Here is a 24,092-nt window from a genome sequence, read left to right on the forward strand (position 1 = left end):
CCGTGTCAGTGTTATGGAGCCAGATCAGAAAGCTGAGGCTTCAACGCAAGCTTCCTCAAGTGATACCGACAAACAGCTGGTGCAGCCGGTACCAGAAATCAAACCTGATCAAACCCCGCAACCGTTCATCAACCGCTCAGAACTAATAGCAAGAGCTCGCACTTTCCTATCAACCCCCCATATCCGCTCGCAAGACGACACCTCCAAACATGCATTCCTCGTCGAGAAGGGGCTTACGCAAGACGAGATCCATTCACTACTCCGGGAAATCGTAAGTGATCGAGCTGGCTCGTATTCAAGTCGCTCATGAGTGAGCACTTAGCCTCCACCAGTACCACCACGGACATATCCCCAGCCTCCTCCGTCAAATCTCCCCAACATGCTTATTGGAATTGTGCGTATATTGACATGGCTCACTAGTACCTCTGCATTCGTCCTCTTCATCTACTACGTGAGTGTACTCATTCCATACTAAACCACAGCTGACCTTCTTCGCAGCGGTTCTTGTTCCCGAGAATCTCCCAAACCTACCACGCTCGCCATGTACTCCGCGCGCACCAGTCCGGACTCATGCTCCGCCTCAACAAATCCCTCGCTACATTCAAGGAGAAGCAGGCAGAATGTTTTGCCAATCTACCAAAACCCATGCTATATAAAGAGGAGTCAGCGTATGCAGACTGCCATTCGCTGGATGATATCCTTGCATGTCGCCGCAAGGCAGACATCGACGATGAAGTTGCTGGTGACACCCCAAACGTCTCGATTTTGCGCTCTGCTATCGAGGAACTGACTCGTTCGAAGGAAAGCGCCGAGGGAATAAGTACGGGGGATCTATTCAACCATCTGGAAGCCAAGCTTCCATGGTTGAAGAGAGAACGAGGTGCTGAGTGTCAGGTCCGTACTCCATCTACCTTCAGCGTCATAAACTTATATGGTCATACAGAATGACCTCTGGCAAACACTCAATGAATCCTTTCTATTCACTTCCACCTCACCACAATCCTCCTCTTCTTCGTCTATCCCAGAACATCCCTCTCGCCTCCTATGGACATATGTTCCTCCACCAATATCACCCCCTCCTCCCATGATCGTCGCTCTCGACACTCTGCAAGCAGTGCTTCCCCGTAACGCACCAGCCCTTCCACTCTCCAAAACTGAAACAGTACCTCTTCGCCCCGCACAGCGAACTCTCCAAGCACTCGCAGATTTCACCGGGTACATCGCCACCCAAACTTATTCATACGGGGTCCACATGCGCGGCATCGGCGGCTCGCTCACGACAAATAACACCGACGTGGATGAAATACGCCGCGAGATACGCGCACTCAAAGGTCTCGTTCTCAACAGACGCTCGTTTTTACCTAGCGTGGGGATACCGCGCACTTCAAGCGAGCCATCAAAGCTTGCTGGTGTCTGAATTGTCTTATTTCTTGTACAGACAATATGCTATTTCTACTGGTATATATAAGTTTGCTACTCAGCACGAATGATGATGCAATGAGTGAGTTCTGTGAAGTCGCGTGAAGTATGGTTGTAAAGCGAATAGATGAGGAATGATAATCTAGTCATGGGGTAAAGCAGGCCACATGCATGGAGGAGAGCGGGCGAGGAACGACATGCGAACAGGCTATGGGTGATCATGGTGAGGATGGGGAAAGGGAACGTGTTAAAGTCAGGTGCAGTTGTACCGATACAGCGAAGGTAAAAGAAGTCACGTCGCAGACGTGATGATGGGTCGGCAGTTACAAGCAAAAAAAAAAAACTAGCACTGGCCTAGGAAAGAGTTCTTGGGGAAAGGTTGATTATAATCGTTCTTCCAAGTGGTAAGGTTTGGGTTGGTATATGCCTCGATGTACCTGGCAAACATAAGAATCGCCTCGTCAAGTCGAGTGAGCAGGAAACATACGTGTTAATATAATCTGCTGTCGGGAAATCTGTGGGGTCACACCCAATATTCCGTGCGTTTGATGGCTGATATACACGGATATAGTCCACACGCATATGTACAGGGAAGGGCAGGTGGGCCAGGTCGACAGTACCGAAATTAGTGGACATGCCCAAATTCATGATAATATACTGGGGAAAAAAGTGAGCTCGTAACGATGTTGAAATCGAAATGAACAAACCATTGGCTCCTGCGGTATGGGTCGAGCAGAAATGTTGACAGTAGGATCCGCTCCCATGCCAGCGACATTCAGTGTCCATGCAACCTGATTGTTGGATATCCACGTTATGTACTGTGGAGCAATTACTTAACTGATGATATTTTGAAACCCCATGGGAAATACCAACCGCGTTATCAAAGCCAGGAACATACTGGAACATGATCAGCTGATGAACAAATTAACGTCGTGTCATGAACGAACCTCGAAACCGTACACCGAAAAGCACCCTGTTTCACCCTCGTAGCAATTTTGATTTGTGGTTGTCACGCCGGAGGTAGCCTGCTGCTCCACTCCACCAATGTAGGTATTTAGAGCTGTGATTGACGGGTTTGGTATTATTTCGTTGGCGCTCGTGTTGTCCCAGATGTAACCAGCGTTGAAAGGCTGAGGAAAAACAAGATATACATGAGTTCTGTCTTAGATCATAAGATATCGCACACATACAGCCCATTGTGCTGACTGGGAAACCTGACCTGTAAGAGGCTCACCCGTGATCTGGGGCTTGTTAGATCCTTAGTTGAACTAATATATGAACCGAACCATACCTGTGCCTCGAACATGTCGATCTCAGGAGCGGCGCGTCCGACAAATGTCCCATCTGAATGCATAGGACCTGGGTGAGACTCGCCTTTGCAAGTGCACCGCGAGAGCCGCTGGCCAGGGAGGAAAGACAAGACTCCGTTTTGGCTTGGGTCCCCGCCCTGAGTGGCTGCGAGCGGAAGGCCATTCAAGGTTTGATTTGGTGCAGTGCCAACGTCACAGGCGTCATAGGTATATGGCCACTGAACCACGATCAGACCGATGAGCGAGAACAGAGAGAGGAAGGATAGACGACGAACCATTCCTTCCAAGCTTGCGCCATAGCCGGCTCGACCAAGATTTCCGAGTGTCCAGATAGCGGGCCATAATCCTGTGGTACATGTTGATTATGCATGGTTATATTCATGATACACTCTCTTACCAACTATGTTGTTCACACCAGGCAATGAAACGGATGCTTCAATGTATCCACCGGTGAAACAGAATTTGTTCCTGTATACGAATGAGACGGTTCATCAAGTGCCGGCCAGATGGACACTTGCCATGAGGATATCATGCCTATTAAGAACAGGTATAAGCGACTTAGGAATAAGACAACGAACGAGGATTTAAAAAAGAGCGCAGAAACATCATAAATCATCAAGTACTCACCGCCCTGATAGTTCAGGTTATGCGTTTCCTTTTGAGACAATGTGATTACAAGGTAGCCATCTTGCGTGGTGATCGCCTCAGGGTCATACCACTCCAGGTTGTTCGTTTGCTGGGATGACCATTAGCTTAGCATGGAGAATGCCGAAGTAAGTTACCCAGTAATGCAGATTAACCGCTTCCCAGTATGGATCGTCTCCTGGCCAGAATGTTCTTCCAGGAGTATTGAACTCGTCAGAGAAGACAAGCTGCATGTCTGGACCACCATTCCAGGAGGGCTTGGTAAATACGCTCTTGGGGGTGTCGGTGTCGATGAGGCCCAAATTTCCAGGAATTTGTGGTATCTAACGAGCGAGATGCCGTTGAATTACTGAAGTTCGAAGACAATAAAAAGACTTACTTGACCACTTGCATTTATTCCTCCTAGGTTGAATCCGCCTTGATTTGATGGCGCAGCCCGCGTGAAATATGTTATTATTGGATATCCAGCGCTGCGAGTATCCAAGTTCAGTCGAATGAAAAAACACCTGAATAATTGGGAACGCTCACAAAAGCGTGATTAGCCCGACGCACAGTACCAGCAGACACCCAAGATTTGCTAGACCGCGATCAGGGCCCCAAGTGTTGTGATCCCTGACGTTGGGATTGTGAAGGTCGTCGTCGGGTTCCTTGCAATCGCTATATAAACTCGAGCCCCAGTCACGAGGGTCCGGCGGTAAATGAAACTACAAAACACATGGTCAGTCAAGTTGGGCGCAGGAGAGCTGCACGTACACGGTCTGATATTGTAGCCAACCTTGAACCTGCTCCAGCGGTGTACGGTGACTCTGTCTGTAAACGTGCTCAAAGGGGATCATGAACCCTAGTGGGACGGAGTTTTTACCGTTATACTTGCAAAACTTTGTACTCTATCTGACTGGGAAAGAGTGTGTCTATTACGAGGCAACAAGCTCGCGTTCGACTCTGGAGAAAGGGTGAGGTCTCCGCTGCCTGCTGAATACACCATGGTTGTTGGGAGTAGAAAGAACGTAGAAGGTGGCGTAACCACGCACTGAACCTATAGTTACCTGTAGGTGAGATTAACGGAGCACCTACGAACTTTATTCATTTATCACGAAACCGAAGAGGCAAGTGGAAGGCCCAAAATTTACGAGAGACTCGTTCTATTACGGCTCAAGTTGTTATGGAAAATCTCATACTACCGACGTGTCCCGTTGAGAGTACTGAGATGGCACTTTTGAACAAGAAGCACAAAGGCAGAACCGAATAATCCATTTCTCAATAAACAAAAGGACGATAGTGAGGCAGACGAGGCAATACTTCATTTCCAAATTTGGATATACTTAATCTCCGAAAATAGCAGACTGTCTGAAACAAGTTCACACACCAGCCTCCATTGTAATTAACCTCTCCTCCATTGAGACACGCTGGATACATGGCATCAGTTTCTGAAACTGCAATTCAATCATTCCGCAGTGTCGAGTGCCGTTATGATCAACCGGCGATGGCCCGACCTCTTCTCAAGCAAATTTTCCCTCATGACATCATGTGCACGGGCCAGTATAAGCGTCAATCAGAGATATCAACGTAACTGGGACCTTCGTCGTCACATCTGTCTATGTATAGCCCGTCCCACTGACTGACCGCTAACACTCCTATATCCTCCGCCGCCGCGGGGCGACCTCAAGCCCTGTGAATGAACCACGCGTGCCAAGTCATTACGCACGATGGTGTCCCCCATCGACACAATACCTGACTGTCTTCGCACGCCATCGAAGCTGTTGTGCTCTACCATGCTTGGACGGCCATTTCCGAGCGCAGTCAAAGCATCTTTCCTCGAAGAGATGTCCAAGCCCATCGCCTGCATTACGCCCACGAGATCCAAAGACTGATTGGCGTTAGTACCGGGATTGATCGCGCCGCGCTCGTGGAACGCCTTTTCCTCAGAAGCGAGCCACGGTCCGATGGGCTGCAGCATCTGGGCCGGCTTGGGTGACGGTACAGTAAGCCCGGTGATGTTGATCGGAAGATCACGCTCTCTTGCAAGAAGTCGTTCTAAATGACGAATCCGTTCACTTCTTTCCAGCAACTCAATGGCGCGCGGAGAAAGCGGCGTGCAAGGGTTCGAATGCCTATTCAGTGAGGAACCCTGGTAGATAGGCGACTTCTGCGTAGTTATCGCGTTGTAGTTGTTTTCATCAAGGCGCTGATGAGCAGGCTTGTAGTTCTGGGGTATAGTATTATCTTCTGTCGTCCGTGCTGCTGGGGCCAAGTAACTCTGGTATGCAGTGGAATATTCTTCCGTCCATGCTGCTGCGGGCATGCGACTCTGGCGTAAAGTGTGGTATTCTTGCGTCCGCGCACCAGGGGGTTTGTAATTCTGCCGTCTAACTTCCATCCGCGCTGTTGGGGACTGGTGTGTAGGGTTAGGCGAGCTCTTCATCGGAGGCGTCGATGGGGCTGGCAGTTTGACCCGAGGGGAGTCTCCCTCCATGATCTTCTCCGCCTGATTCACTGGGTGCGCAGTCTCTGCTACGAGTGCCTTGATAGGGTCCGGCCCTTCAACCTCAGGTTTCCTAATAGGACTGGACTCGAGGGTGGCGAAACTTCGTCGCAGAGGGGCTGCTTGTCTCTATCGCCTTACGAAATAACTCCGTAAGCAACACATCCGCGTTAATAGAACGCCGCCCGATAGAGGCAGTCGCCAGATCTGTAGCCTTACCAGCACGCTCTTCGCTCTTTAAAAAAATAGCGCTGTGCTGTTCTTGGACAGGAGCTCGTCTCGGTGTTGCAAATCTCGTAGGAGGTGGAGTCGAAGCCTGAATTTCGGCTGCCGGAGCGCCCCAGTTCGTGTCACTACTTTCTCGTTGGTAGTTGAGTGTTCTCTCTCGCGGTGTCGCTGGAGCTGCATGCCGATTCGTCTGGAGCGACGGGGCACGTTCCACAGATGGATTTGGCGTAGGCGGCGCAGAATTCGATCAACCAATCCAGCTGCTGAGAACCATGTGCAGACTGAAATCCGGAGGTCCTTTTCGGATCGACAGATCCAGAAGCGAAACTCGGATCCTTGTGGCGGGATGGAGAAGCATCAGGTCCCGGGGTCCGCAAGGATCCTCGACTTTGTTGTTGAGATTCTTCTTGATTGTCCTGAGAACGTTTACTCCTGTGCCTGCGAGGACGACGAGGCCTACGCTTTCTTGGCGGGCCCTCCTCGATCAAATCCTGTTCGGGTGTCAGGGCAACTTCCTGACGTGCGGTGCGCTTCCGCAGTGGGGAAACAAGGATCTGAGAGGCTAGGTCTGGATATCGTGCAGCTAACTATAATTGTGATTTTGTTATTGTGAAACCCCGGATAAAGACAACAAGCAGCAAGATAACAGCTTACGTTTGTGGCGTCCGCATATGTAACAGCAACAGGCACTTCTGCACGTTTGGTCTTGATAGGAGTAGTTGTATAGGTCATGCCGGTATTCTCAATGCTGTATTCAGCGGCAGATTTAAGGACAGAAGAAATGATATTTGTAGATGCCACATCGGGTATCTCGAGTTCGATTGACGGTTCAGAATATCAGAAAAACCGGCAACTAGAAACACTCACGATAATGCTGTTCTTGCGAGGAGACAAGCTACTTTCTATGGATGCGGTGCGTTGGGTGATATTAGATTGAATGTTTGCGAATGGTGGTTGTTGTACGGGACCAAGAGACAATGATTCTGATGCTTCAAATGATTCGGGAATGATTGCGGATGAAATTGAGTTTAGGGAATTATTGGCCGGCTAAAGTAAAATGTTAGCGTCATAGACACCGATTAGTTCAATGTCACGGACGTATTCGACAGGCGCGGATTCCTCTTTGGGTATGACAGATAATTTTCTTTCGATTGACGGGGGTTGATTAACATTCTATACAAGATTAGACTTTGTAATATAAGATGGGCGGTCACAGTTACTTACCCCTGGTGGACCAGAGCCTGTGGCAACGGCAGCTTCATTCCCCGGTGTACACGGAAGTCCTTGTAGTACGGGGTCAGGGATACAAAAGTCTCGGTTGCATTGTGTCTGTAAGTATGTGGCGTGAAAAGCAGTTCCGCGACGACCGTGAGCAAAACTAACCTCCTGGCGGGTGACTGATGCGCAATCAAGGCCGAGTGTCTATGATATCGTTAAATGTCCAGATTTCGAAGACTTCAGATATTCTAAAAACCCATACCTCTCTGCTAGTGGCTGCGGTCTTGTCAAACTTAAGATGCGGTAGTTCGGGGTAAAATGTAGAGAAAAAGCTCACGGCATCTACTGTGCTAGATGCATCAAGCTTAACGTTGTTTGGTGTAGGCGCATTGGCAGTAGCTTTGTCTTCCTGCGTGATGGCCTTGAGAGTCATCCTGACTAAGTCATCTCAAAATCAAAGTGTCAAAATACCCGACCTTGTTCCTGGTCACATCAGCCCCCTATTGCACATTCTTAGGACCCATCATAAGTACATGCCGAAGCGGCGAGCGACTTACGGAAGTCACTTTAATATGATCCGGCGTGACCTGGCCACTGGAGGCTGCGCTCACAGCAGTCACGGTTGCGCACGGAGCATGAGCGGTATTTGCGGCATTATTCGCTGGCTTTTCTGAAGAGCCGATGGGAGCAGTAGCCGGAGGGCGACTTGCTTCAGCCCCCATCTGTTGTGCGAGTTATAAATAAAGCTAATGTCGATGAGGAAACACGACAGGATCTTGCCCTCGGAGGAGAGCGCGAACGTACTGTGTCCCTGGATGAATACGCCTTCAACGCTAGTTACCAGGTTGATATAATGGCTGGCGGGCACTTGTCTGGTGAATGATTGAAAGCGCAGGGATGGAGGTTACGAGAAGAGATGTTGAAATTGACAATGAGCTGATTGCAAAGTTGACCAAACAGATCAGTATACCAAACGTTAACATGTTTCGACTTCAACGGTTTGCAAGAGAATATGCGTGAAGAAACATGGGGATAACTTCCAAAAGCTTCTGGAGTCTGCATGGGGTACGGCAGAACCGTAGAGCCTGCATGGCGCGTCCGAAGATCAAAAACCCGTCGCGTCTTCCATCAGATCAATATTTGATATTTAATGCCGGTCCTCGGACGAACTCGTAACTGATCACCTTGGACTGTCCTCCACCCGTGTATCGTTTCAAACTTTGCAATCTACGGCTGTGGTTCACAACAGTGATACATGATGGGCTATGCAACATGCCATACTAAATCATCTCACGGTAGGATTGAAACGACGTAGCCTCTCATCGCCTATCAAACGGAGTCTCATTCAACCGTTCTCTCTCCTACTATCGGCTGTGCCGTTTACCAGCTCTTATTTCTTCATATTCTATCTTTTTACTGTATTATCGAGCTTCTCAGCTGCCCTGCACCCACTGATCGGTTGTCATCGTCAACACATATTCCGGCCGATTACAATATGGAAGCACCATCCAGTTACGACCCTGCGCCAATCTACGACAGCGTAGATGTCGACATGGTTGTCAAAGTTCTGTCGCAGACGGCTTTCAGTTCGTGCACTTGTCATCCGTATCTCCGTGAATAAGCATTACTATGCTGTCTATCCACAGGTCCCTTCTTTACGTGTTTCATACCCATATTCTACGTCTTTCAAGGTTACGAGTTCGTAGATCCAGTTGTACTCGTTCCATCCATATATTGCGCAGCTATTTCTGCCTTCTGTGCGTCCTCAAATATACGAGCGCTTCTGATACTAATATACAGGCAGGGCTCTTGAAGTGGATCTCACAGCTGTATCGCAATCAAGGGAACCTTTTCTTCAAGCCTAAACCCTTAGATTGGAGTGACCAGATTGTAGTCATCACTGGAGGTATGACCCTTGTCACTCGCACTGGGTTTCTATGACTCAAGACGAATATAGGCGCTTCGGGAGTAGGTGAACTATTAGCAAACACACTCGCTGTCCGCAATGTCACGGTTGTCGTGCTTGATATCAAACCAATTGTGACTGAAAACTGTGCGTCACCCTTTCCTATTTACTTTTTTATTCAATGTGAATTCCGTCACCAGACAACATCACTTATTACCAATGTGACGTTTCGAAGTGGGAGGAAGTCGAGGCCGTTTCAAAGAAGATCATCGAGGAGGTATATTGTCTTGCATCTTTTGTGTACATATGTTCAAGTTGGCATTATAGGTCGGTCAACCCACCATGCTTGTCAACAACGCTGGCGTTGTGCAAGGAAAACTCATCATCGATCTCAAACCAGAGGATGTGTACCAGTAGGTCATTTTGCATCTCATTTGAGTACTGGACACTTAAACATAACCTTCAGGACATTTGGTGTGAACACCCTGGCTCATTTCTGGACCTTGAAGGCGTTCTTACCAGGAATGATCAAAAATAAAACTGGTCATATTGTAAGTCTTTTCACGTGTCAGGGTGAAGCGTTATGAATTGCCACCTTAGGTGACGATGTCATCTGTTATGGGCTTCGTTGGCAGCGTCCAGATGGGCAAGCTTTAACATTCTTTATCCAATACTGCCCCTCACACAAACCTGTAGCCGATTATAGCGCGTCAAAGGCGGCTCTGGTGACCTTGAACGAGTCTCTCCGTTACGAGCTCGACAAAGTGTACGTATATGAATTACATACAATACTGTGCCATGCTAATCTCGCTCTTAGGTATGATGCACCCGGGATTCGTACCACCATCGTTTGTCCAGGATACATCTTAACCCCCCTGTTCTCTACCATCCAACTGCCATCCAACCCCTTCTTCCAGTTCTTCGCGCCATCCATTGCGCCAGTAGCAGTAGTGAAGGCGATCATCACTGCCCTTGACGCACAGCAGTCCCGAACTATCTATCTGCCGTTTTACACGAATTCGTCACCGGTGCTTAGGATGATACCCAGTTACCTTAGGGATCTTTGCCAAAAGGTTTGTTATCTTATCGTGTATGAGGATCGATTGATTAACTGATGACGAACTAGTTCTCTGGAGCTGATCATTCCATGAAGAATTTTACGAAGGTGACAGCACGCAGGCCGGATGAGGAAGATCTTCCCGTTACTGGCGGTAAAGACTGAGGGCACTGTACCAACGCTATTAATGTCCCTGTAGCAATACACTGGATAAACACAGCCAGATTGTCAGTTTCCTAGTATGATCTGTCAAAAGTTCTAGTATTGCGTTCGCAGCTTTGGCTGTGTGGTGGTAATATCACTGACATTTCCTCGATTAGTTATGTCTGGCCAGGGGTTGAAACTTCGAAGCTTGACTGAACAAGTAGTAGAAGACCACTTGTATGTGCAACTGCTGGCTGTGTGTTTTGCTCATTCGATATTAATCCCTGGATGTCATATTCTTACAGGAATATCATAAATGCCCTGTTGTGGAATAAGAGCTGGCTCGCGGCCGTCATCGAACAGACTGCTAGTGGGCACAAAAGTCCAGCTGTCAAAGCAGGCTGAGCAAAGGCAACTCCGACACACCTGTTGATATTGCTGTAGGGACGTCCAAATTCCAATAGGTTGTCAGGCACTAAGATAAGTATCCTGGACCAGGGCATGTTGTAACCTCTACGACGCGTGAGGCCACCAAGACAAGTTCCAAGTATGCGTGTCAACCGAAAAAACCCACGGGACTGAAGATCCACAGTTGTTCACAAAGGGTGCGGTGTGCTCGAGTTGAGTGGCGTGTAGAATTGTGGACTTCCACAACAAAGGGCCAAGAAACTCCGCTTGGCCACAGCAAAGCGTCCTGGGTCCCCATACTTAAACATGATGGTTTAGCTTATGGACCTCGTCTCTTTCAAAACGCGTCAGGACCCAACGAATACTCCAACACGCGTCATACCGATCTTGCTTGGTCCTTATAACGCGTCACAATGGAAATGATAGACCCACCTACACTTATGAGCAAATTTATGGTGCTCGCACTTACCATCATACAGTCGATGCTGGCTGTCCCAGAGTGTATGATAGATGCACTCCCGTACAACGCGATCAAGGAGGGAAGATGGAATGAGGCGTGGGAGCGTGTGCTACAGGCGCTCGTGAGCTTCGATGAGCCGTATTTAGATGCGGTCTACTCCAAGCCAGTCAACGATGATACTGAATGCACAAGCAAAGTGAGTCGAAGCTTCATGATCAGCTATATACTAGTCTTATCAACGCATTGCATTAGAATGCCTCTATCACACAAACCTGCATGCCAGTGTCGGACCACCGGGAATTCACAGCGATCTCGGCGCCTCATGTGAATTTGAACGCTTCTGGACTCCAGAACCAAAATGCAAGCACAGTGCCAGACGCCAGCTGCGCCTCTGCCTCGCCTTTGGACGCAGAACAGCGCCTTGCCTTTCTCTCTTCACCAGAAACCTCAACCACCTTTCAGCTACTTTCTCGCACAAATGACATGGTACGTCACACACCTTTGTCACACTGTCCTAGCTTGTTGAGAACATATTTTCCAGACTGGTGGCCCGGAAGCTAAACCCATCGAATTCGTTCCCGAGCAACCTTTTGTGGACTCCCACACCGTTTGCGAAGAAGACTGGGAAGACTCGGAGACCGTTAGTTCTCACCCTTTCGTGTGTTCTTGCTTCATCTGTGAGGAGGACAGAGAGAATGTGAGTGTTCTCCCTCTCTTTCTCTACTCATTCCAATGTTTCGCTTCCAGGACACCCTCCTCGACTTGCGCCTGGATGGCCGCAACATCGTGCTTGACTCATTGTATCCTGACATCACACCCCATATAGTTATAACTCCCCCTGTCTCTTATGCAGACGACTTTTACACACCGCACCAAAACCGGGTCGATCCCCAGTGGCCATGTTTTCTCAACGTGCCCCGTTTATCCCCTCACATGTTCTACCATCATTGTCCTCTACCATCATCCCACGATGAACCGGCTGACTGTCCTTCAGAAGAATTCCATTCACAGTCCGTAGCCTCGTCAGACGACCTTGGTGTTATTCGGCCGAGAACTCCTCCCCGCGTGTTCAGTCACAATAAAGTTCTTCTTGCTGTAAGCCGGCTTGTGTCGTTTATGGCACTCTGACACTCATCTCACCCTCTTACTCTCTATTAGGTCGAAGCTTCTTCAATTGAAAGACTTGTATTCCGCGAGATAGTCGACGGAATATTCCGACATCACCGCAAAGCTGTGGTGAGCTATCTTATAAATCCCTCACTCGAACCAATCAACTGAATGCTTGTGTTACCTTTCAGGCATTCGAAGCATCCCTCTCGGCGTCCGCGGTTTGCGCGAGATTCAACGAATCAGTGGCTGCATCACAATTGGAACAGCCCTTCGTGTGGACTGATCCTGCTCAGGTACGCACTTGCAGATTGTCGACATTAACTTCCAGCCTGACATTGAAACTTCTTCAGCCTATCCTACTTGCCTGCAGAAATTTCTCGGGCGTCTCTATCATAGAGTCTGACTGTCCCTTTAGAGCTCCCCATATCGTCATCATTGCGGCGGAGCCGCACGACCCGTGGATCTCGTGGAGTAACAGGGTCGAAGACCAAGATTATGAGTACCTCACGGTATATCCCAAGCGCAGTTCGACACCTCCGATCAATTCTACTTCCCTTGCCACCGCCGCTGTTCCTGGTCTGCACCATCAAGGCGACCCTGATGACAACGGCTTCATTCAGTCACACTCTGACCCCTCGCGGGAGTCTCATTTGACCGGCTTACCTCCGTCCCTGGACGAATCCGGGTGTCTTCTCACACCACATGAAAAGGGGCGTATGACTTATACCGATCACCCGCATTCTACCCCAGACGTCAGTGAGTTTACGGATTCAGAAACGATGTCTCTTGGTCTCTCTATCACTCGGTGTGAGACGCCCACGCCGGATTCTGATGACGAAGACGACCTCCCCCCGTTCGATGATTGGTACCTGTCTGTTATCGAACGCTCTAAAGCTATCGGCACTTGATGTGAAACGAGCTTCTTTTGTTAATCGTTATATACTTCCCGACATATGTTGGTACCTGCCCCGCATGCAGTGACGTTACATATATATACCCGCAGTACTTCCTTGTATTTTTACATTCTCATCTTCACACTCCTGCATTATCATATTGAAATTGTTGGTTGCCTTAAAGGCAACTACGTCCCAAAGCCACTCCCCTGACACGAACATGAGGTACCCTCGCCGCGGTAACAATACAAGATGCTACATACTACAGAATATTCCTGAAACGTATGTGTGGTTGGATGCATAAAAGAACATTGGGTTAGTAAATGCCCGAGATGAAATAACAAGCAGATGACGATGAGTGCGACATACGTTACAACGCGCGAAATGAGGGTTTAAAACCAAAAGGAATCGCATGGGACACCCATAATGATATAGAAAGGGGGGTATCATTCGCCATAAACGCTAAACCAAAGCGGGGCTTGCGGAAATATGAAATTTGTAAAGTAGTTCTAAACTCCTTGGGTATGACACAAGGGATTGAATGTGTGTGAAATGTAGGCGGCACCGGGCGTTGCCTGGATCATTTTGGTGGTGAAGCTGATGCCATAGATGTGATTGGTAACGGAGATGGCGATCGGAGATGTAAATTAACAAGCCTTCAGTAAGGCTCGAGCACGATTGGCATGGGCTTTAGAAACCTACACGAGGACAGGGTTCGTCACAACGAAGCACATAATTAAGGCACTGATACGCACCAGTAGATTAGCCGTCTTATAGGTCGAGCTATACATGTGGTTGATGCCATTTTGTTCCAAGACTCGCGAAAAACGGTTCACCAAGCCATGTTTATCTACGTGGGATAGAAGCACAGGTGTCAATGGGGCCTTCTGGAAGATAGTGAAAGGATGGCATACCAAGTCCGAATCTGCGCAGATCGATCTGCAAGCATTTAAGGGCACCACCTGATGAAACCGTGTCCTCGTCGTCCTCGGAGTCTGAATCTGTGCTCGAACTTTGTGCATCAAGAGCATCAAGTTCGCCAGCACAAATCATCATATGCCGCTCATTCGGAGGAAATAGCGCGGCCAGAAGAGAAACATCAGTCGTTAAAGAGGTGCCTTCTTGCGTACGAGTGAAGCTGAAAAATGGGACCATGCCACGTATGGTCTCATCTGCAGGCTTCTTGATGGTAACTGATGCGTCCATATGATGGAAGGTGGGTCTACGATGTGATGCTGGCTTTGATTCAAGAGGAGAGAGCGGTGCAAGTGGAGCAACAATGTGTTTTGCGGGACGTTTGAAAGGTCCCGTTTGTGAAGGGATAGAAATTGATAGATCTGGAAAGGACCGAGAAGCGGCGGAGGACTGGAGTGAAGTGGATGACAAGTTCCCGAGAGGAGAGTGAGAAAAGTAGCCTTCTTCATCATCATCATCGCTCGAGGAAGAAAATGAATCTGATGAATCTGGATATCGGTTTCGACTTGACGACGATAGCAGAACTCCGTGGGTAGGGTGGGCGTTGCGAGACTGAGACTTGCGTGATCGTGAGGGTTGTTCCTTGACAGGAATCAATTCGGGGAACGCCACCAGCTTTACGATCTTAAGTCCCCATGTGTCAACACTGTCATCAGAAAGGCCAACACAAGCGAGGTTAGGAGTCAATACGCGCACTTCCCCCGAGGTCGGGGAGTGTGATTTGTGACGTGATGGGGGTTTATGATGGGTCGGACTGCTTGCTGGTGAGTCATCGGGTGACGCCGTGAGGTTTATATACTGCAAAGTAATAGCAGCAGCAGAAACGGTGTCGAGACTATTCCTTGTGCGGGTCAGAATGGCACCGGATTCTACCGTAATATCTTGGGCTACGTCGGGGATGGAAGAGTCATCGGGAGAGATCGGGGAGAGCATCGGGGAAACCACTCTGGAAGTGAGTAGTTCCGGGTCGGAGGAATAGAGATCGAATCCCGTTGATCCCAACAAAGACATGACCTCCTGGAGTCTCGACTCCTTTACCTGATTATCACAATTTAGAATGCCTAGGTGTCAGATAATTCAACCCATGACGTACGAATATGAAGTCGCTCAAGTAAGAGGATTGATATAGGATAGAAATTCCAGCTGCAGCTAACGGTGCAGACAGCTCGTGTACACGGGCTCCGGAGCTGTCTAAAAATTGGTGAATTGATAAATTTGTGCATAGGGGTTATACAACCGAGTCACATACCGAGTTGATCAGAATGAGAATCAATTTGGAGAACATTCCACTTTTCGTAGGATATTTCAAGGTGGTCTTGAGGTAATACAGGCTGGGCACGCTTTGTACTGGATCCTGAGCCAGAGCGAGATCGTTGCCTTTGCCTGTCTCGCCTGGCAACGGGTTCAAAATCTGCTAGCATGTGAGATTCTGCGAAAAGACTAAGTTCAATCTCATTGCAGGTGACATTGATGAAAGTGGGGTTTGGCTGCAAGATCTGCCTTAGGACAGGATGTAATAACTGGGGCAGACGAGAGCGAGGAATGTGTACTAGTGAGAGGGATACTGGGAGAAGGGATACTGTGACATTGGAGGATGGTTCTGCCATGATGGAAGAGCAGAAGAAGGAAGGAGGATAGAAATATATGAAGAGGGAGTCACGCGAAGAAGGCGTGCGCTGTTTTTCTAGTGAAAACAAGGTTCAGAGACTTATCTAGTATTACATTTACATGCACCGATTACCCAATTCATTATCATTAGCGGACCGATCAGAGCGACCTCCCCAGTCAGTGAGTGATCAAGGAAATCTCATAAGTCTTATGTTCTCCTGGTTTTAACTTACGTGCCTTTCACCTTATCTTTACGTCCACTAGCGCAGCGTCCGTAGTTTGGCGCTAAGCTCGGTACCATATCACCAAAAATTTGGATCCAGGTGCACATTCGTCGGATGCACATGCGTCGGAGTAACAGTGGTCCCCTCATTCTTCGACACTCCACTCGCGGAACATTCTCGTTCGTCAGGAGGTTTCATTTTGATGGGCGCTCAGCATCACTGACTTGCTGTGTCTCGTGGATCCAATCGGGATCTAATTGAACTTACTCAACACGGAACATTTAGCTTTTGTCGCATCAATAAAATGGACAGACGCGTCGGTACTTCCCCTTCTCGTCATCCGTACTACTAGCGAGACCTAGTGCAACGAAAAGCTTACTCGACATTTATGCCCAGAACTTGCCACGCTTATTGTCTCTTGTCCATCTCTGGCTTCAAAGACATCGGAGATCAACGCATTTTCGATTAGCTTCCTTGCCTCGGATCGCCATCATGCAGCCGCTGCGGCAAAGATCTTCAAGGTTGAGCCGACAGCTGCATCCAGCAATGGTATCATCAGATCCATCATGAATCTGTTATTATAAGCTAAAAAGGGTCGTCCCTAACTGTAATCACCTACCTATAAACAGCATGAGTTTCCCCACACTCAGGTGACTTGCAAATTTGGGAATCGGTATTTCATTTCGGAACTACTCATCATACTACTAGTACATGTCCTTGTCAATCCATCCGGGTGTTCCCTTCAGTTGACTAGATCAATTAATCCTGCTTTCGAGATTTGCGACCTCAAGCTAAAAGAGAGAACATGTCGAGTTTGTGTCAATGCATTCACATCATTACCATATATATATACATACACCACTTCAATTGTGCTCGACGAAATGAAAATAGCAAGACGAGAAGACAGTGTGAGTCCTGAGGCCTGATTGATAGCAGTACACGTGTACATGAAATTGTCGATCAACTAGCGGGGATGTAAAACTACATGGAGCATCACTGTGGATGATATACTCCTCGAACGTATGTTGAAACAACAGCAATAAAAATAAGTTAAACCCATCCTTGTACCAAGTCGTGCAATGATCAACGGAATCTAGTCATCTCAAATTCACCTGGACAGCACAGGCCGCTGCAAGCGTCTGCAGCGAGGTTGCGGAGAAGCCTTCGGGCTTCCTTTCTTTGTGGGAGTGAGTGGATGGGGATACCGTGAACGTGTGGGAGCGTGAACAGACAGCAGGGATCGTCGACGGAGGAGGTAACGGGGGGACGTCTGGGTAGAATTTTTGGTCGTCGAAACTTTCATGCCACGCTTGGGTTCCCGACGGGAATTTGGTATTTGTGGAATAAGATGTGACGACTCGAAAGTATCAACTGCCTGACATGAAACGTGACTAGGGGTGACAGGAGACCGCATAGAAGTAGAAAGCGACGTGGCAGGTTGCGAAGACTGTGGGGAAAGCCCTAGCTGGGAATAAGATATTTCTTCTGGTACAAAAGCCAACAAGTCTGTGTCCATTTGCGAAACGGGTATTGAGCTGGTGTCTTCAATATGCCAAGATACGGGTCCAGCAGGTGTCATCACTAACTCCGACTCTTGTGATGCCCCCTGAGATGGCTCTTCTGATGGCGACCCGAACAGGGGGGATGTCAGCGGAGTTGTGGAGGATCTTCTCGGAGGGGTGCGGCGGGTTTTAGGGGCGCGACGGGGCGTACGGAACGGTAGTTGGCTTCCAAATAAAACAGGTCTGCTCAAGTCTGCGCATCCCATAGTGCGCTTTGAAACGGGCGGAGAGTTAAATTCAAGTGGCTCAGTGGCTTTTCGCGCAAGAGACTCGGGCTTGCTGCTTGCTTGTATGCCAGCATTGGTGGCTTCGCATCCAAATTGTGGGCGTGAGGAATGCGATGGCATTCTATCCTCTTCTTCCAAGTCCCCTCTGGTACGTTTCAGCGGTCTTGCACTAGGTTGAGTTTGCCGCGGAACCCGCGGAACAGGCGCGATGGGTGGCAAAGTACTTTCATACGCAAAATCTCGCACTTTAATGCCAAGAGACTGGAGCGTTTCTACGGTGGGTTGTTGAGAAGACGGTCTTAGAACTTGGGGATGCACATTGCTTGGGGCTGTGAAGTTTGGTGGCTTGAGGGATGACATAACAGGACACACTTAAGGACTGATTGCGCGCGTTATCAGACATATCTTTTCACTTACATTCGTTACTTGGGACGGAAGATCAAGCTCAGGATCATCATCGTTGATGATCACGAAATCGAATGTCTTCATCGCCGACAGAAAATCTCCCTCCTGTTCTTCCGTTCCCACAGCTATCGATGATTGCATGGCTGCATCATTGTTGCCCGAACAAGTCATCCGAAAGAGCTGTTATAAGAAAGAGATAGAAAGTTTGAATGTGACTGAATGAACTGGATACAATGGACAACAAAGGACCTTTGAAAGAAATAGCTATGTCACAGCAGCACGTCGTGGTAGCAGTACAGGTTGGTGTTGTCCAGCGCTGACAGCAGCATGGGAAGACCAACGAATTTTAATCTCCGACGCTTGCGGTCTACACACGTACACGTGACTAGGCGCGCGTTAAACCCAATTTAGCAAGTGTCGGTCAAGTGTCGGCTGACCGTTTGCTCAGCGCAACGTCGAGCAGAGAAGGTTTAAGTAATAAGTAAAACTTGTTTCATTGAATTTCACACATTCACTCTACATAACCATTGCGTACTTTCTGCAACTTTTCAGGCTCTAACAACACTCACGCCACGGTAAAGCCCTGGAGTACTAGTAACGTTGTCGGTGGACTCTCTCAGGCTGCCCTTTCAACGTGGGTGGCATTGCATATGCTGCGCATTTCGTGGATCACGCTTATTGTTTACAGTTGAGAATTACCGCATCCAGGACTCTCAGGCATGCTTCGAAGGGTTTGGAAACCACTGGCTGCCACCACCGTTCTTATTGGCACACCAAGCTACCTCTACTATACCTTCACCAAGCAGCAGACATTTGACCTTGCCGTCAAAGTTCGCGGCGCGGACGGAATACCAATTATGGCCAACCGCACATTTTCCCTGTTGTCACAGAACGCTGTTAAAGATCGTCTTGTGGAGAACGCGTCATCTGATAGCTTTTCCAGACCTGACAGCACAGTGTGGCGATACGCCACGGCATCTGTCGCCGCCAATGACCCCCTGGAAGATGCACATGCGGACGCTATAATTGCCCGTGACCCATCTGACCCATCTGCACCAGGTGACTGGTTGTTCTTCACCGTTATGGATGGCCATGGTGGTCCTCATACATCTCGCCTTCTTTCCAAGACCCTCATCAACGCCGTGGTCCTGGAATTATCCTCCCTGATTCACTCTCAGGACGTCCCGAAATCCGGACTTCTTGAAAAATTAAAGTTGATGTTTCGCACGTCTTCGCCCAGATTTCGCGAAGACCCTCAAAACCCAGAGAGAATCTCCCTTGCTATACGAAATGCTTTCACTAAGTTAGATCAGGAGCTCATCAATGCACCCCTTTCGGTTCTTGCCGCAAACTTGGATGCTGAATCAATAAAGAAGAACATCCTTCCCGATCTTAGCAAACATCCGCTGGCATTACAGACAATGCTTCCTGCTGTATCTGGTACGGCACAATCTCTGCCCGCCTTTTTCAAATCATGACGTGCTGTTCTATCTTCAGGCAGCTGTGCGCTGATGGCCGTCTTCGACACCGCCCATCGGCATTTATACGTGGCTTGCTCAGGGGATAGTCGTGCTGTTGCCGGCATTTGGGAAGAAAATGAGCAAGGCCAGGGGTCGTGGCGCGTTGAAGTTCTTAGCGAAGACCAGACCGGTCGTAACCCAAATGAATTGAAAAGGTTTGCTAATGCAATTAATTTCCGTTCAAGCTTCTTACAAATCGATTTTTAGGATTCAATCTGAACATCCTCCTGATGAGGCGGGTAGTGTTATACGCGCAGGTCGCGTACTTGGTGGGCTTGAACCCAGTCGCGCGTTTGGAGATGCCCGGTACAAATGGCCCCGCGATGTGCAAGACTGTGTACGTGATTTTAGATTTGATTGTGGCAAGATCAATACAAACCATTGTTGACTCTGGTCCGTTCAGATTAAACCGTGCCTTCCTTGTGGGCAACAATCAACCATTGCGTTCACCCCCTTCATCATTCAAGACTCCACCATACGTTACTGCCACTCCAGTCGTAACCCATCGTGACTTTGACTTCGGCAGTGTTGCACGACCATCACGATCACCTGCATCTCGTTTCGTGGTGCTGGCAACCGACGGGCTGTGGGATAAACTTAGCTCAGAGGATGTCGTAGCCCTTGTCGGCGGACATTTAAAGGGTCTCAAAGGAGTAGTTTCCAAAACAGCCCTTCCAGAACTCGTACCAACAACGTCAGGGGCACCAACTGTGGAAGGCAAGGACAAGAAACGGAATAGCAGTAGTGGCTCCTGGTCATTTGAGGATGAGAACATCAGCTCACATCTAATTCGGAACGCATTTGGCGGGGGCGACGCCGAGAATTTGAGAAAGTTGATGAGCATACCTGCTCCGACTGCCAGAAGCTATCGAGACGATACCACCGTAACTGTTGTCTGGTGGGAAGACGGACAAGAAGGTAAAGCCAAGATTGTGACGTTCTCTTCTGATAATATAAAAGCAAAGCTGTAGTAGAGCGAGCTTCGTGACCTTTAGTACAGGATCATGAACATATGTGACTTTTGCAGGGTGTACTCTAGGATCAATGCCAAAAACAAATTTTCTACATGATCATCCTTTTCTTCTTCTTGCCATACTGCTGTGGAGGTCTTTGCCAGTTATCTAATCGATGTTGGGATAATGTGTTGCTTCCTGATAGCCGGCTGTAAGGATTGACTGCGCCACCGCCAAACGATGACTTGCGACGACCGTGTGACTGTTTGGAAGATTGGGTATGCAAGGGTACGCGGGCGTAATGCTTCCGAGGTGTCTGTTCGCCGTCGTCATCGTAATCTGGTGATTTGCGCTTCTTGTCGTTATTCTTTGATGACGCATAGAAGTTGCTCGGTGAAATTCCCGATGAAGGGGTTGTGTTCAATTGTATGGAATTAAGGGATGATGTACTGGAAATAGGAGGAGGAGAGGTAGGAGGACCTGGAGGAGGCGGTGAGGCAGCATTGAGTGACTCGGTGGTGCTTGAAGGCGGCTTGAGATCGACAGGAGACGCAACTGGTGATTCACTGTCATCGTCATCATCATCATTGTATTGCGAGAGGCTCGTGAGGGCGGTGCTGGGGCTGTGAACCTTGTTAACAGCTTCAATTTTCTTCTTGATGCTCTCAGCCTGAGGGTCCCTGTCGTCCATTTTAGCCTTTTTATGTACCTCCACATCATTAGCCATCGGAGAAGGAAGGAGAGGCCCGATGAACGGTCGATCAGTTTTGACACCAAGGTCGTCACCACCATCGTCTTCAGAGTCCACAACTTTCCTCTTCTTCATTCCAGCGACAACATTCCGGGGTGTCATTGAGAGGCGAGTAATAGCAGCCTCGAGAGATTGACCTTTCTGCCTGATGTAAAACAAGATATATGCGTTCTTCAGAGGCCCAAGGGTATTACGGTGCTGCGATACGCTGTCGTCGTTCATCTCGTACCACATGCCATTGGCACCTTTGACCGTGGCATAGTAATGGCCTGAGTTCGGTCCCCCGCCTGCATGACAAATGACACCGTATAATGAGTATGTTGGGCCAAATTGACCCTCACTCATCAACGGTTTCAGCGTGATACGGTCGTCATAATGGACAAAATGCCCAATCTTCCGACCCAGGGGCGAGAAGCGCTTGAGGTGGATAGTCAACACTGCTGGCGCATCGTGAATAGTAAACCGCTTTTCGGCAACGACAGGCTTCTTGCATCTGCAAGAGGGTTGCGTATCAGAAGTGAGCATGCCTACTAATAAATATTGCTTACTTTTCGCACTTATATTTGTCTGATCCCTTGAGATAGTCGACAGCGACAAACTTCCGGAAGGCGTCTTTTACGCTGTTTGAGCCATATATGTCTAAGCTCACGTCCAGCATGCTATCAAATGTGTCACTGTTGTGGTGACACTCCTTGCATGTCACTCGTGATCGTAGTCGACCACCGAATATTTTGTGGACCCAGGTGGTCTCCGCAAGTTTCGGATCAATTTTTCTTCTCGATGCTTGTTAACGGTCACAGGTGGCAAAGTGACAAAACACTCACTGCGGGTATCCGGCTAGACATGATTTTTGTAAAGCGTCAATGGCATAGCGAAGGAACTCATGAGAATCCTCCTGCCTGCCCTTCCGCATGTGTTTTGCGATGACTAGAAAAGTATAATCGGACACAGGTTTCAATAAGGGAAGCAATACGTACCATGCAACTTCGAAACAATGACGTACGGCGTGGAAGAATGCTTCTTCTGATGGGAGTCAAGCATCACATGGCGAAGACAACATGACATGCAAAAGCCCCCCTTTACTCGACCTACATTACTAGGTAAGATCAACTGACGGTTATCAAGACTATCCTCACATGGGTCAGACTTTGAGTGCGTCATTAAAACATTGAGCAGAGGAGGCGTGTGGAGGAGACATTGCAAAGCACTGTTCAAGAAGCAAGTATTCCCCGTATTATGAAGGCCATTACCGATATTGTGGCCAGGGGGCCAAGGCCATGAAAAGTCCAAGACTCCGGTGAATAACGAGCCATGCTTTGTTGATGGAGATATCGGTTGCTTTGAGGGCGAGGCCAGGGGTGCGGGAGGTACTCGGGGGTGTTCACGGACCTGGTGGGTGTTCACCGGGTGAGCAGCTTCGCGATAGAGCTATTGCATACACCCACAATATTCTGTGATGCCTTCGGTGTGGCATTGATAGGCTCATACTTGCCTTCTGCGACTGCGAGGGCGCCAGAAGACGAGCCTTCTACAAATTCGATCGGGGGCGGAAGCAAGTTATTGAAGGCTTCGATATCTCTGGCAGGACGAAACTGGGAATGATCATCGGATGCAAGCTGAGGAGCAAAGGAGGATGTGGGGTACAGTGGTGATGCCAACATGTTCCTTTTCGCAGAGCAAATGCTACCAACGCGAATTTGGACACGAAAAAAGCTTCGCACGGGAAGCCAGCGGTGGCCCGCGCCGCAAAAATTGAGCAAGATGGACTCAGAAGATAAACACGATGGAAAGACGCCTGAGCGAGTGGGACCTTGAGAAATCCTTCGAGTACTCGTTAGCAGTTTGTGGGCGTTTTATTTACGTTTGTTGTCAGATTAGAAACAAGTCCAGGTTATCTAACAGCTAGTTCCAGCTGTCACATCGATAAATATGTATCGGCTTTACTGTCATTGGATCTTCAAAAGTACAGTATATTAAAAGCCACTTGGTATCAGGGTAATAAGGCATGAGTTCACTGAACAGACGGTGGTGAAAAGTGGTATGTAGGCTACAATGCTGCGGTATAAATTATGAATAAAAAGTGGTCCTGTGACAATCCTTGAATGCGTGAAGTATTAGTGCGGTAAATTAAATGGTGTTGAACAAAAGGTATTGGTTCGGTACAGTATGGTCCAAGAGGGCATAATCTAACTGATCATCCAGCGCAGAGTTAGAAGACGTGGCCGGTGAAGAGGACATCGATCGTATGCGAGACCCGAAACAGTCTACGAAGCCGTCGAGAAGAAGAGGTAAAGAGGGCGACCCCGATGCATATGAGGAGGGCAACCCAGAGAATGTGTCATTGGATTGTAGATATCCGTTGTATCCAGCGTCGAAAATAAAATCGTCAATATGCGTAGGAGGACACGTAGATACCGATGACGGGGGTATGGACGAAGAACTAGATAGTCCAGTGCCAATTTCAGACGGCCAACTATAGTCATACATGCCATCAGTCACGCCGGAGGCTCCACCACATTCAGGAATGGGCATCTGGTAGTTGCTCGTCGGCATCGGAGGAGGGGGAGCCCAGTGTTCTTCAGTAATG

The 24,092-nt window shown here is 48.6% G+C and overlaps 10 protein-coding genes across 10 annotated transcripts; 4 read left to right on the forward strand and 6 right to left on the reverse strand.

Annotated features, from left to right (window-relative positions):
* Positions 1-13: 13 nt before the first annotated feature.
* On the forward strand, positions 14-1,417 carry BJ212DRAFT_1272491 (uncharacterized protein; the record flags this gene model as incomplete). The annotated part of the gene is made up of 4 exons (XM_041331020.1): positions 14-271; positions 323-451; positions 499-894; positions 944-1,417. 4 exons carry the CDS (start codon positions 14-16, stop codon positions 1,415-1,417), a joined length of 1,257 nt encoding a protein of 418 aa, XP_041192575.1.
* Positions 1,418-1,762: 345 nt separating this feature from the next.
* BJ212DRAFT_1447274 (glycoside hydrolase family 16 protein) lies at positions 1,763-4,359 on the reverse strand (the record flags this gene model as incomplete). The annotated part of the gene is made up of 13 exons (XM_041338375.1): positions 1,763-1,856; positions 1,907-2,076; positions 2,127-2,237; positions 2,367-2,549; positions 2,610-2,660; positions 2,711-2,947; positions 3,005-3,075; positions 3,127-3,197; positions 3,353-3,465; positions 3,512-3,697; positions 3,754-3,844; positions 3,903-4,078; positions 4,237-4,359. The coding sequence occupies 13 exons, from the start codon at positions 4,357-4,359 to the stop codon at positions 1,763-1,765; spliced, it is 1,677 nt and encodes a 558-aa protein (XP_041192576.1).
* Positions 4,360-4,874: 515 nt separating this feature from the next.
* Positions 4,875-6,054, reverse strand: BJ212DRAFT_232833 (uncharacterized protein). Its single transcript, XM_041342712.1, has one exon. It carries the CDS (start codon positions 5,845-5,847, stop codon positions 4,960-4,962), a length of 888 nt encoding a protein of 295 aa, XP_041192577.1. The 5' UTR covers positions 5,848-6,054; the 3' UTR covers positions 4,875-4,959.
* Positions 6,029-7,924, reverse strand: BJ212DRAFT_232133 (uncharacterized protein). Its single transcript, XM_041342710.1, has 8 exons — positions 7,860-7,924; positions 7,565-7,802; positions 7,468-7,506; positions 7,309-7,413; positions 7,183-7,257; positions 6,952-7,131; positions 6,739-6,894; positions 6,029-6,671 (listed from the first exon to the last, which is right to left on the reverse strand). Exons 2-8 carry the CDS (start codon positions 7,733-7,735, stop codon positions 6,210-6,212), a joined length of 1,188 nt encoding a protein of 395 aa, XP_041192578.1. The 5' UTR covers positions 7,736-7,802; positions 7,860-7,924; the 3' UTR covers positions 6,029-6,209.
* Positions 7,925-8,797: 873 nt separating this feature from the next.
* Positions 8,798-10,430, forward strand: BJ212DRAFT_1272871 (uncharacterized protein; the record flags this gene model as incomplete). The annotated part of the gene is made up of 10 exons (XM_041331048.1): positions 8,798-8,888; positions 8,949-9,059; positions 9,107-9,208; positions 9,260-9,355; positions 9,409-9,485; positions 9,536-9,621; positions 9,675-9,763; positions 9,860-9,974; positions 10,026-10,281; positions 10,335-10,430. 10 exons carry the CDS (start codon positions 8,798-8,800, stop codon positions 10,428-10,430), a joined length of 1,119 nt encoding a protein of 372 aa, XP_041192579.1.
* Positions 10,431-11,027: 597 nt separating this feature from the next.
* On the forward strand, positions 11,028-13,415 carry BJ212DRAFT_232619 (uncharacterized protein). Its single transcript, XM_041342711.1, has 7 exons — positions 11,028-11,473; positions 11,530-11,763; positions 11,819-11,974; positions 12,025-12,372; positions 12,436-12,513; positions 12,576-12,680; positions 12,738-13,415. The coding sequence occupies exons 1-7, from the start codon at positions 11,231-11,233 to the stop codon at positions 13,293-13,295; spliced, it is 1,722 nt and encodes a 573-aa protein (XP_041192580.1). The 5' UTR covers positions 11,028-11,230; the 3' UTR covers positions 13,296-13,415.
* Positions 13,416-13,562: 147 nt separating this feature from the next.
* BJ212DRAFT_1357721 (uncharacterized protein) lies at positions 13,563-16,148 on the reverse strand. Its single transcript, XM_041335784.1, has 5 exons — positions 15,505-16,148; positions 15,349-15,446; positions 14,195-15,293; positions 13,983-14,130; positions 13,563-13,877 (listed from the first exon to the last, which is right to left on the reverse strand). The coding sequence occupies exons 1-5, from the start codon at positions 15,860-15,862 to the stop codon at positions 13,790-13,792; spliced, it is 1,791 nt and encodes a 596-aa protein (XP_041192581.1). The 5' UTR covers positions 15,863-16,148; the 3' UTR covers positions 13,563-13,789.
* Positions 16,149-17,195: 1,047 nt separating this feature from the next.
* Positions 17,196-18,422, reverse strand: BJ212DRAFT_1300120 (uncharacterized protein; the record flags this gene model as incomplete). The annotated part of the gene is made up of 2 exons (XM_041332955.1): positions 17,196-18,221; positions 18,294-18,422. 2 exons carry the CDS (start codon positions 18,420-18,422, stop codon positions 17,196-17,198), a joined length of 1,155 nt encoding a protein of 384 aa, XP_041192582.1.
* A 578-nt stretch (positions 18,423-19,000) lies between these two features.
* On the forward strand, positions 19,001-20,772 carry BJ212DRAFT_1481418 (phosphatase 2C-like domain-containing protein; the record flags this gene model as incomplete). The annotated part of the gene is made up of 4 exons (XM_041340252.1): positions 19,001-19,721; positions 19,779-19,956; positions 20,009-20,107; positions 20,169-20,772. 4 exons carry the CDS (start codon positions 19,001-19,003, stop codon positions 20,770-20,772), a joined length of 1,602 nt encoding a protein of 533 aa, XP_041192583.1.
* A 45-nt stretch (positions 20,773-20,817) lies between these two features.
* Positions 20,818-23,363, reverse strand: BJ212DRAFT_233020 (uncharacterized protein). Its single transcript, XM_041342713.1, has 6 exons — positions 22,951-23,363; positions 22,642-22,894; positions 22,483-22,593; positions 22,330-22,432; positions 22,054-22,278; positions 20,818-21,998 (listed from the first exon to the last, which is right to left on the reverse strand). Exons 1-6 carry the CDS (start codon positions 23,164-23,166, stop codon positions 20,864-20,866), a joined length of 2,043 nt encoding a protein of 680 aa, XP_041192584.1. The 5' UTR covers positions 23,167-23,363; the 3' UTR covers positions 20,818-20,863.
* Positions 23,364-24,092: the final 729 nt, after the last annotated feature.

The sequence above is a fragment of the Suillus subaureus genome, assembly GCF_016647635.1.
Source record: "Suillus subaureus strain MN1 chromosome Unknown BJ212scaffold_18, whole genome shotgun sequence".
Lineage (NCBI taxonomy): Eukaryota > Fungi > Basidiomycota > Agaricomycetes > Boletales > Suillaceae > Suillus > Suillus subaureus.

Excerpts from the sequence above, each read along its gene's own strand:
- BJ212DRAFT_232833 (XM_041342712.1), bottom strand. The coding sequence starts at position 5,847 with ATGGAGGGAGACTCCCCTCGGGTCAAACTGCCAGCCCCATCGACGCCT.
- BJ212DRAFT_232133 (XM_041342710.1), bottom strand. The coding sequence starts at position 7,735 with ATGACTCTCAAGGCCATCACGCAGGAAGACAAAGCTACTGCCAATGCG. Across the intron at positions 7,507-7,564 it reads CCGCAGCCACTAGCAGAGAG|ACACTCGGCCTTGATTGCGC; the intron begins GTATGGGTTTTT and ends ACGATATCATAG. Across the intron at positions 7,132-7,182 it reads AATCCGCGCCTGTCGAATAC|CCGGCCAATAATTCCCTAAA; the intron begins GTCCGTGACATT and ends ATTTTACTTTAG.
- BJ212DRAFT_232619 (XM_041342711.1), top strand. The coding sequence starts at position 11,231 with ATGGAAATGATAGACCCACCTACACTTATGAGCAAATTTATGGTGCTC. Across the intron at positions 12,373-12,435 it reads ACAATAAAGTTCTTCTTGCT|GTCGAAGCTTCTTCAATTGA; the intron begins GTAAGCCGGCTT and ends ACTCTCTATTAG. Across the intron at positions 12,514-12,575 it reads GACATCACCGCAAAGCTGTG|GCATTCGAAGCATCCCTCTC; the intron begins GTGAGCTATCTT and ends GTTACCTTTCAG.
- BJ212DRAFT_1357721 (XM_041335784.1), bottom strand. The coding sequence starts at position 15,862 with ATGGCAGAACCATCCTCCAATGTCACAGTATCCCTTCTCCCAGTATCC. Across the intron at positions 15,294-15,348 it reads ACTTGAGCGACTTCATATTC|GTAAAGGAGTCGAGACTCCA; the intron begins GTACGTCATGGG and ends TGTGATAATCAG. Across the intron at positions 14,131-14,194 it reads TCTGCGCAGATTCGGACTTG|ATAAACATGGCTTGGTGAAC; the intron begins GTATGCCATCCT and ends TATCCCACGTAG.
- BJ212DRAFT_233020 (XM_041342713.1), bottom strand. The coding sequence starts at position 23,166 with ATGTTGGCATCACCACTGTACCCCACATCCTCCTTTGCTCCTCAGCTT. Across the intron at positions 22,594-22,641 it reads GCACTCAAAGTCTGACCCAT|GTCGAGTAAAGGGGGGCTTT; the intron begins GTGAGGATAGTC and ends CTAGTAATGTAG. Across the intron at positions 22,433-22,482 it reads CATTGTTTCGAAGTTGCATG|TCATCGCAAAACACATGCGG; the intron begins GTACGTATTGCT and ends ATACTTTTCTAG.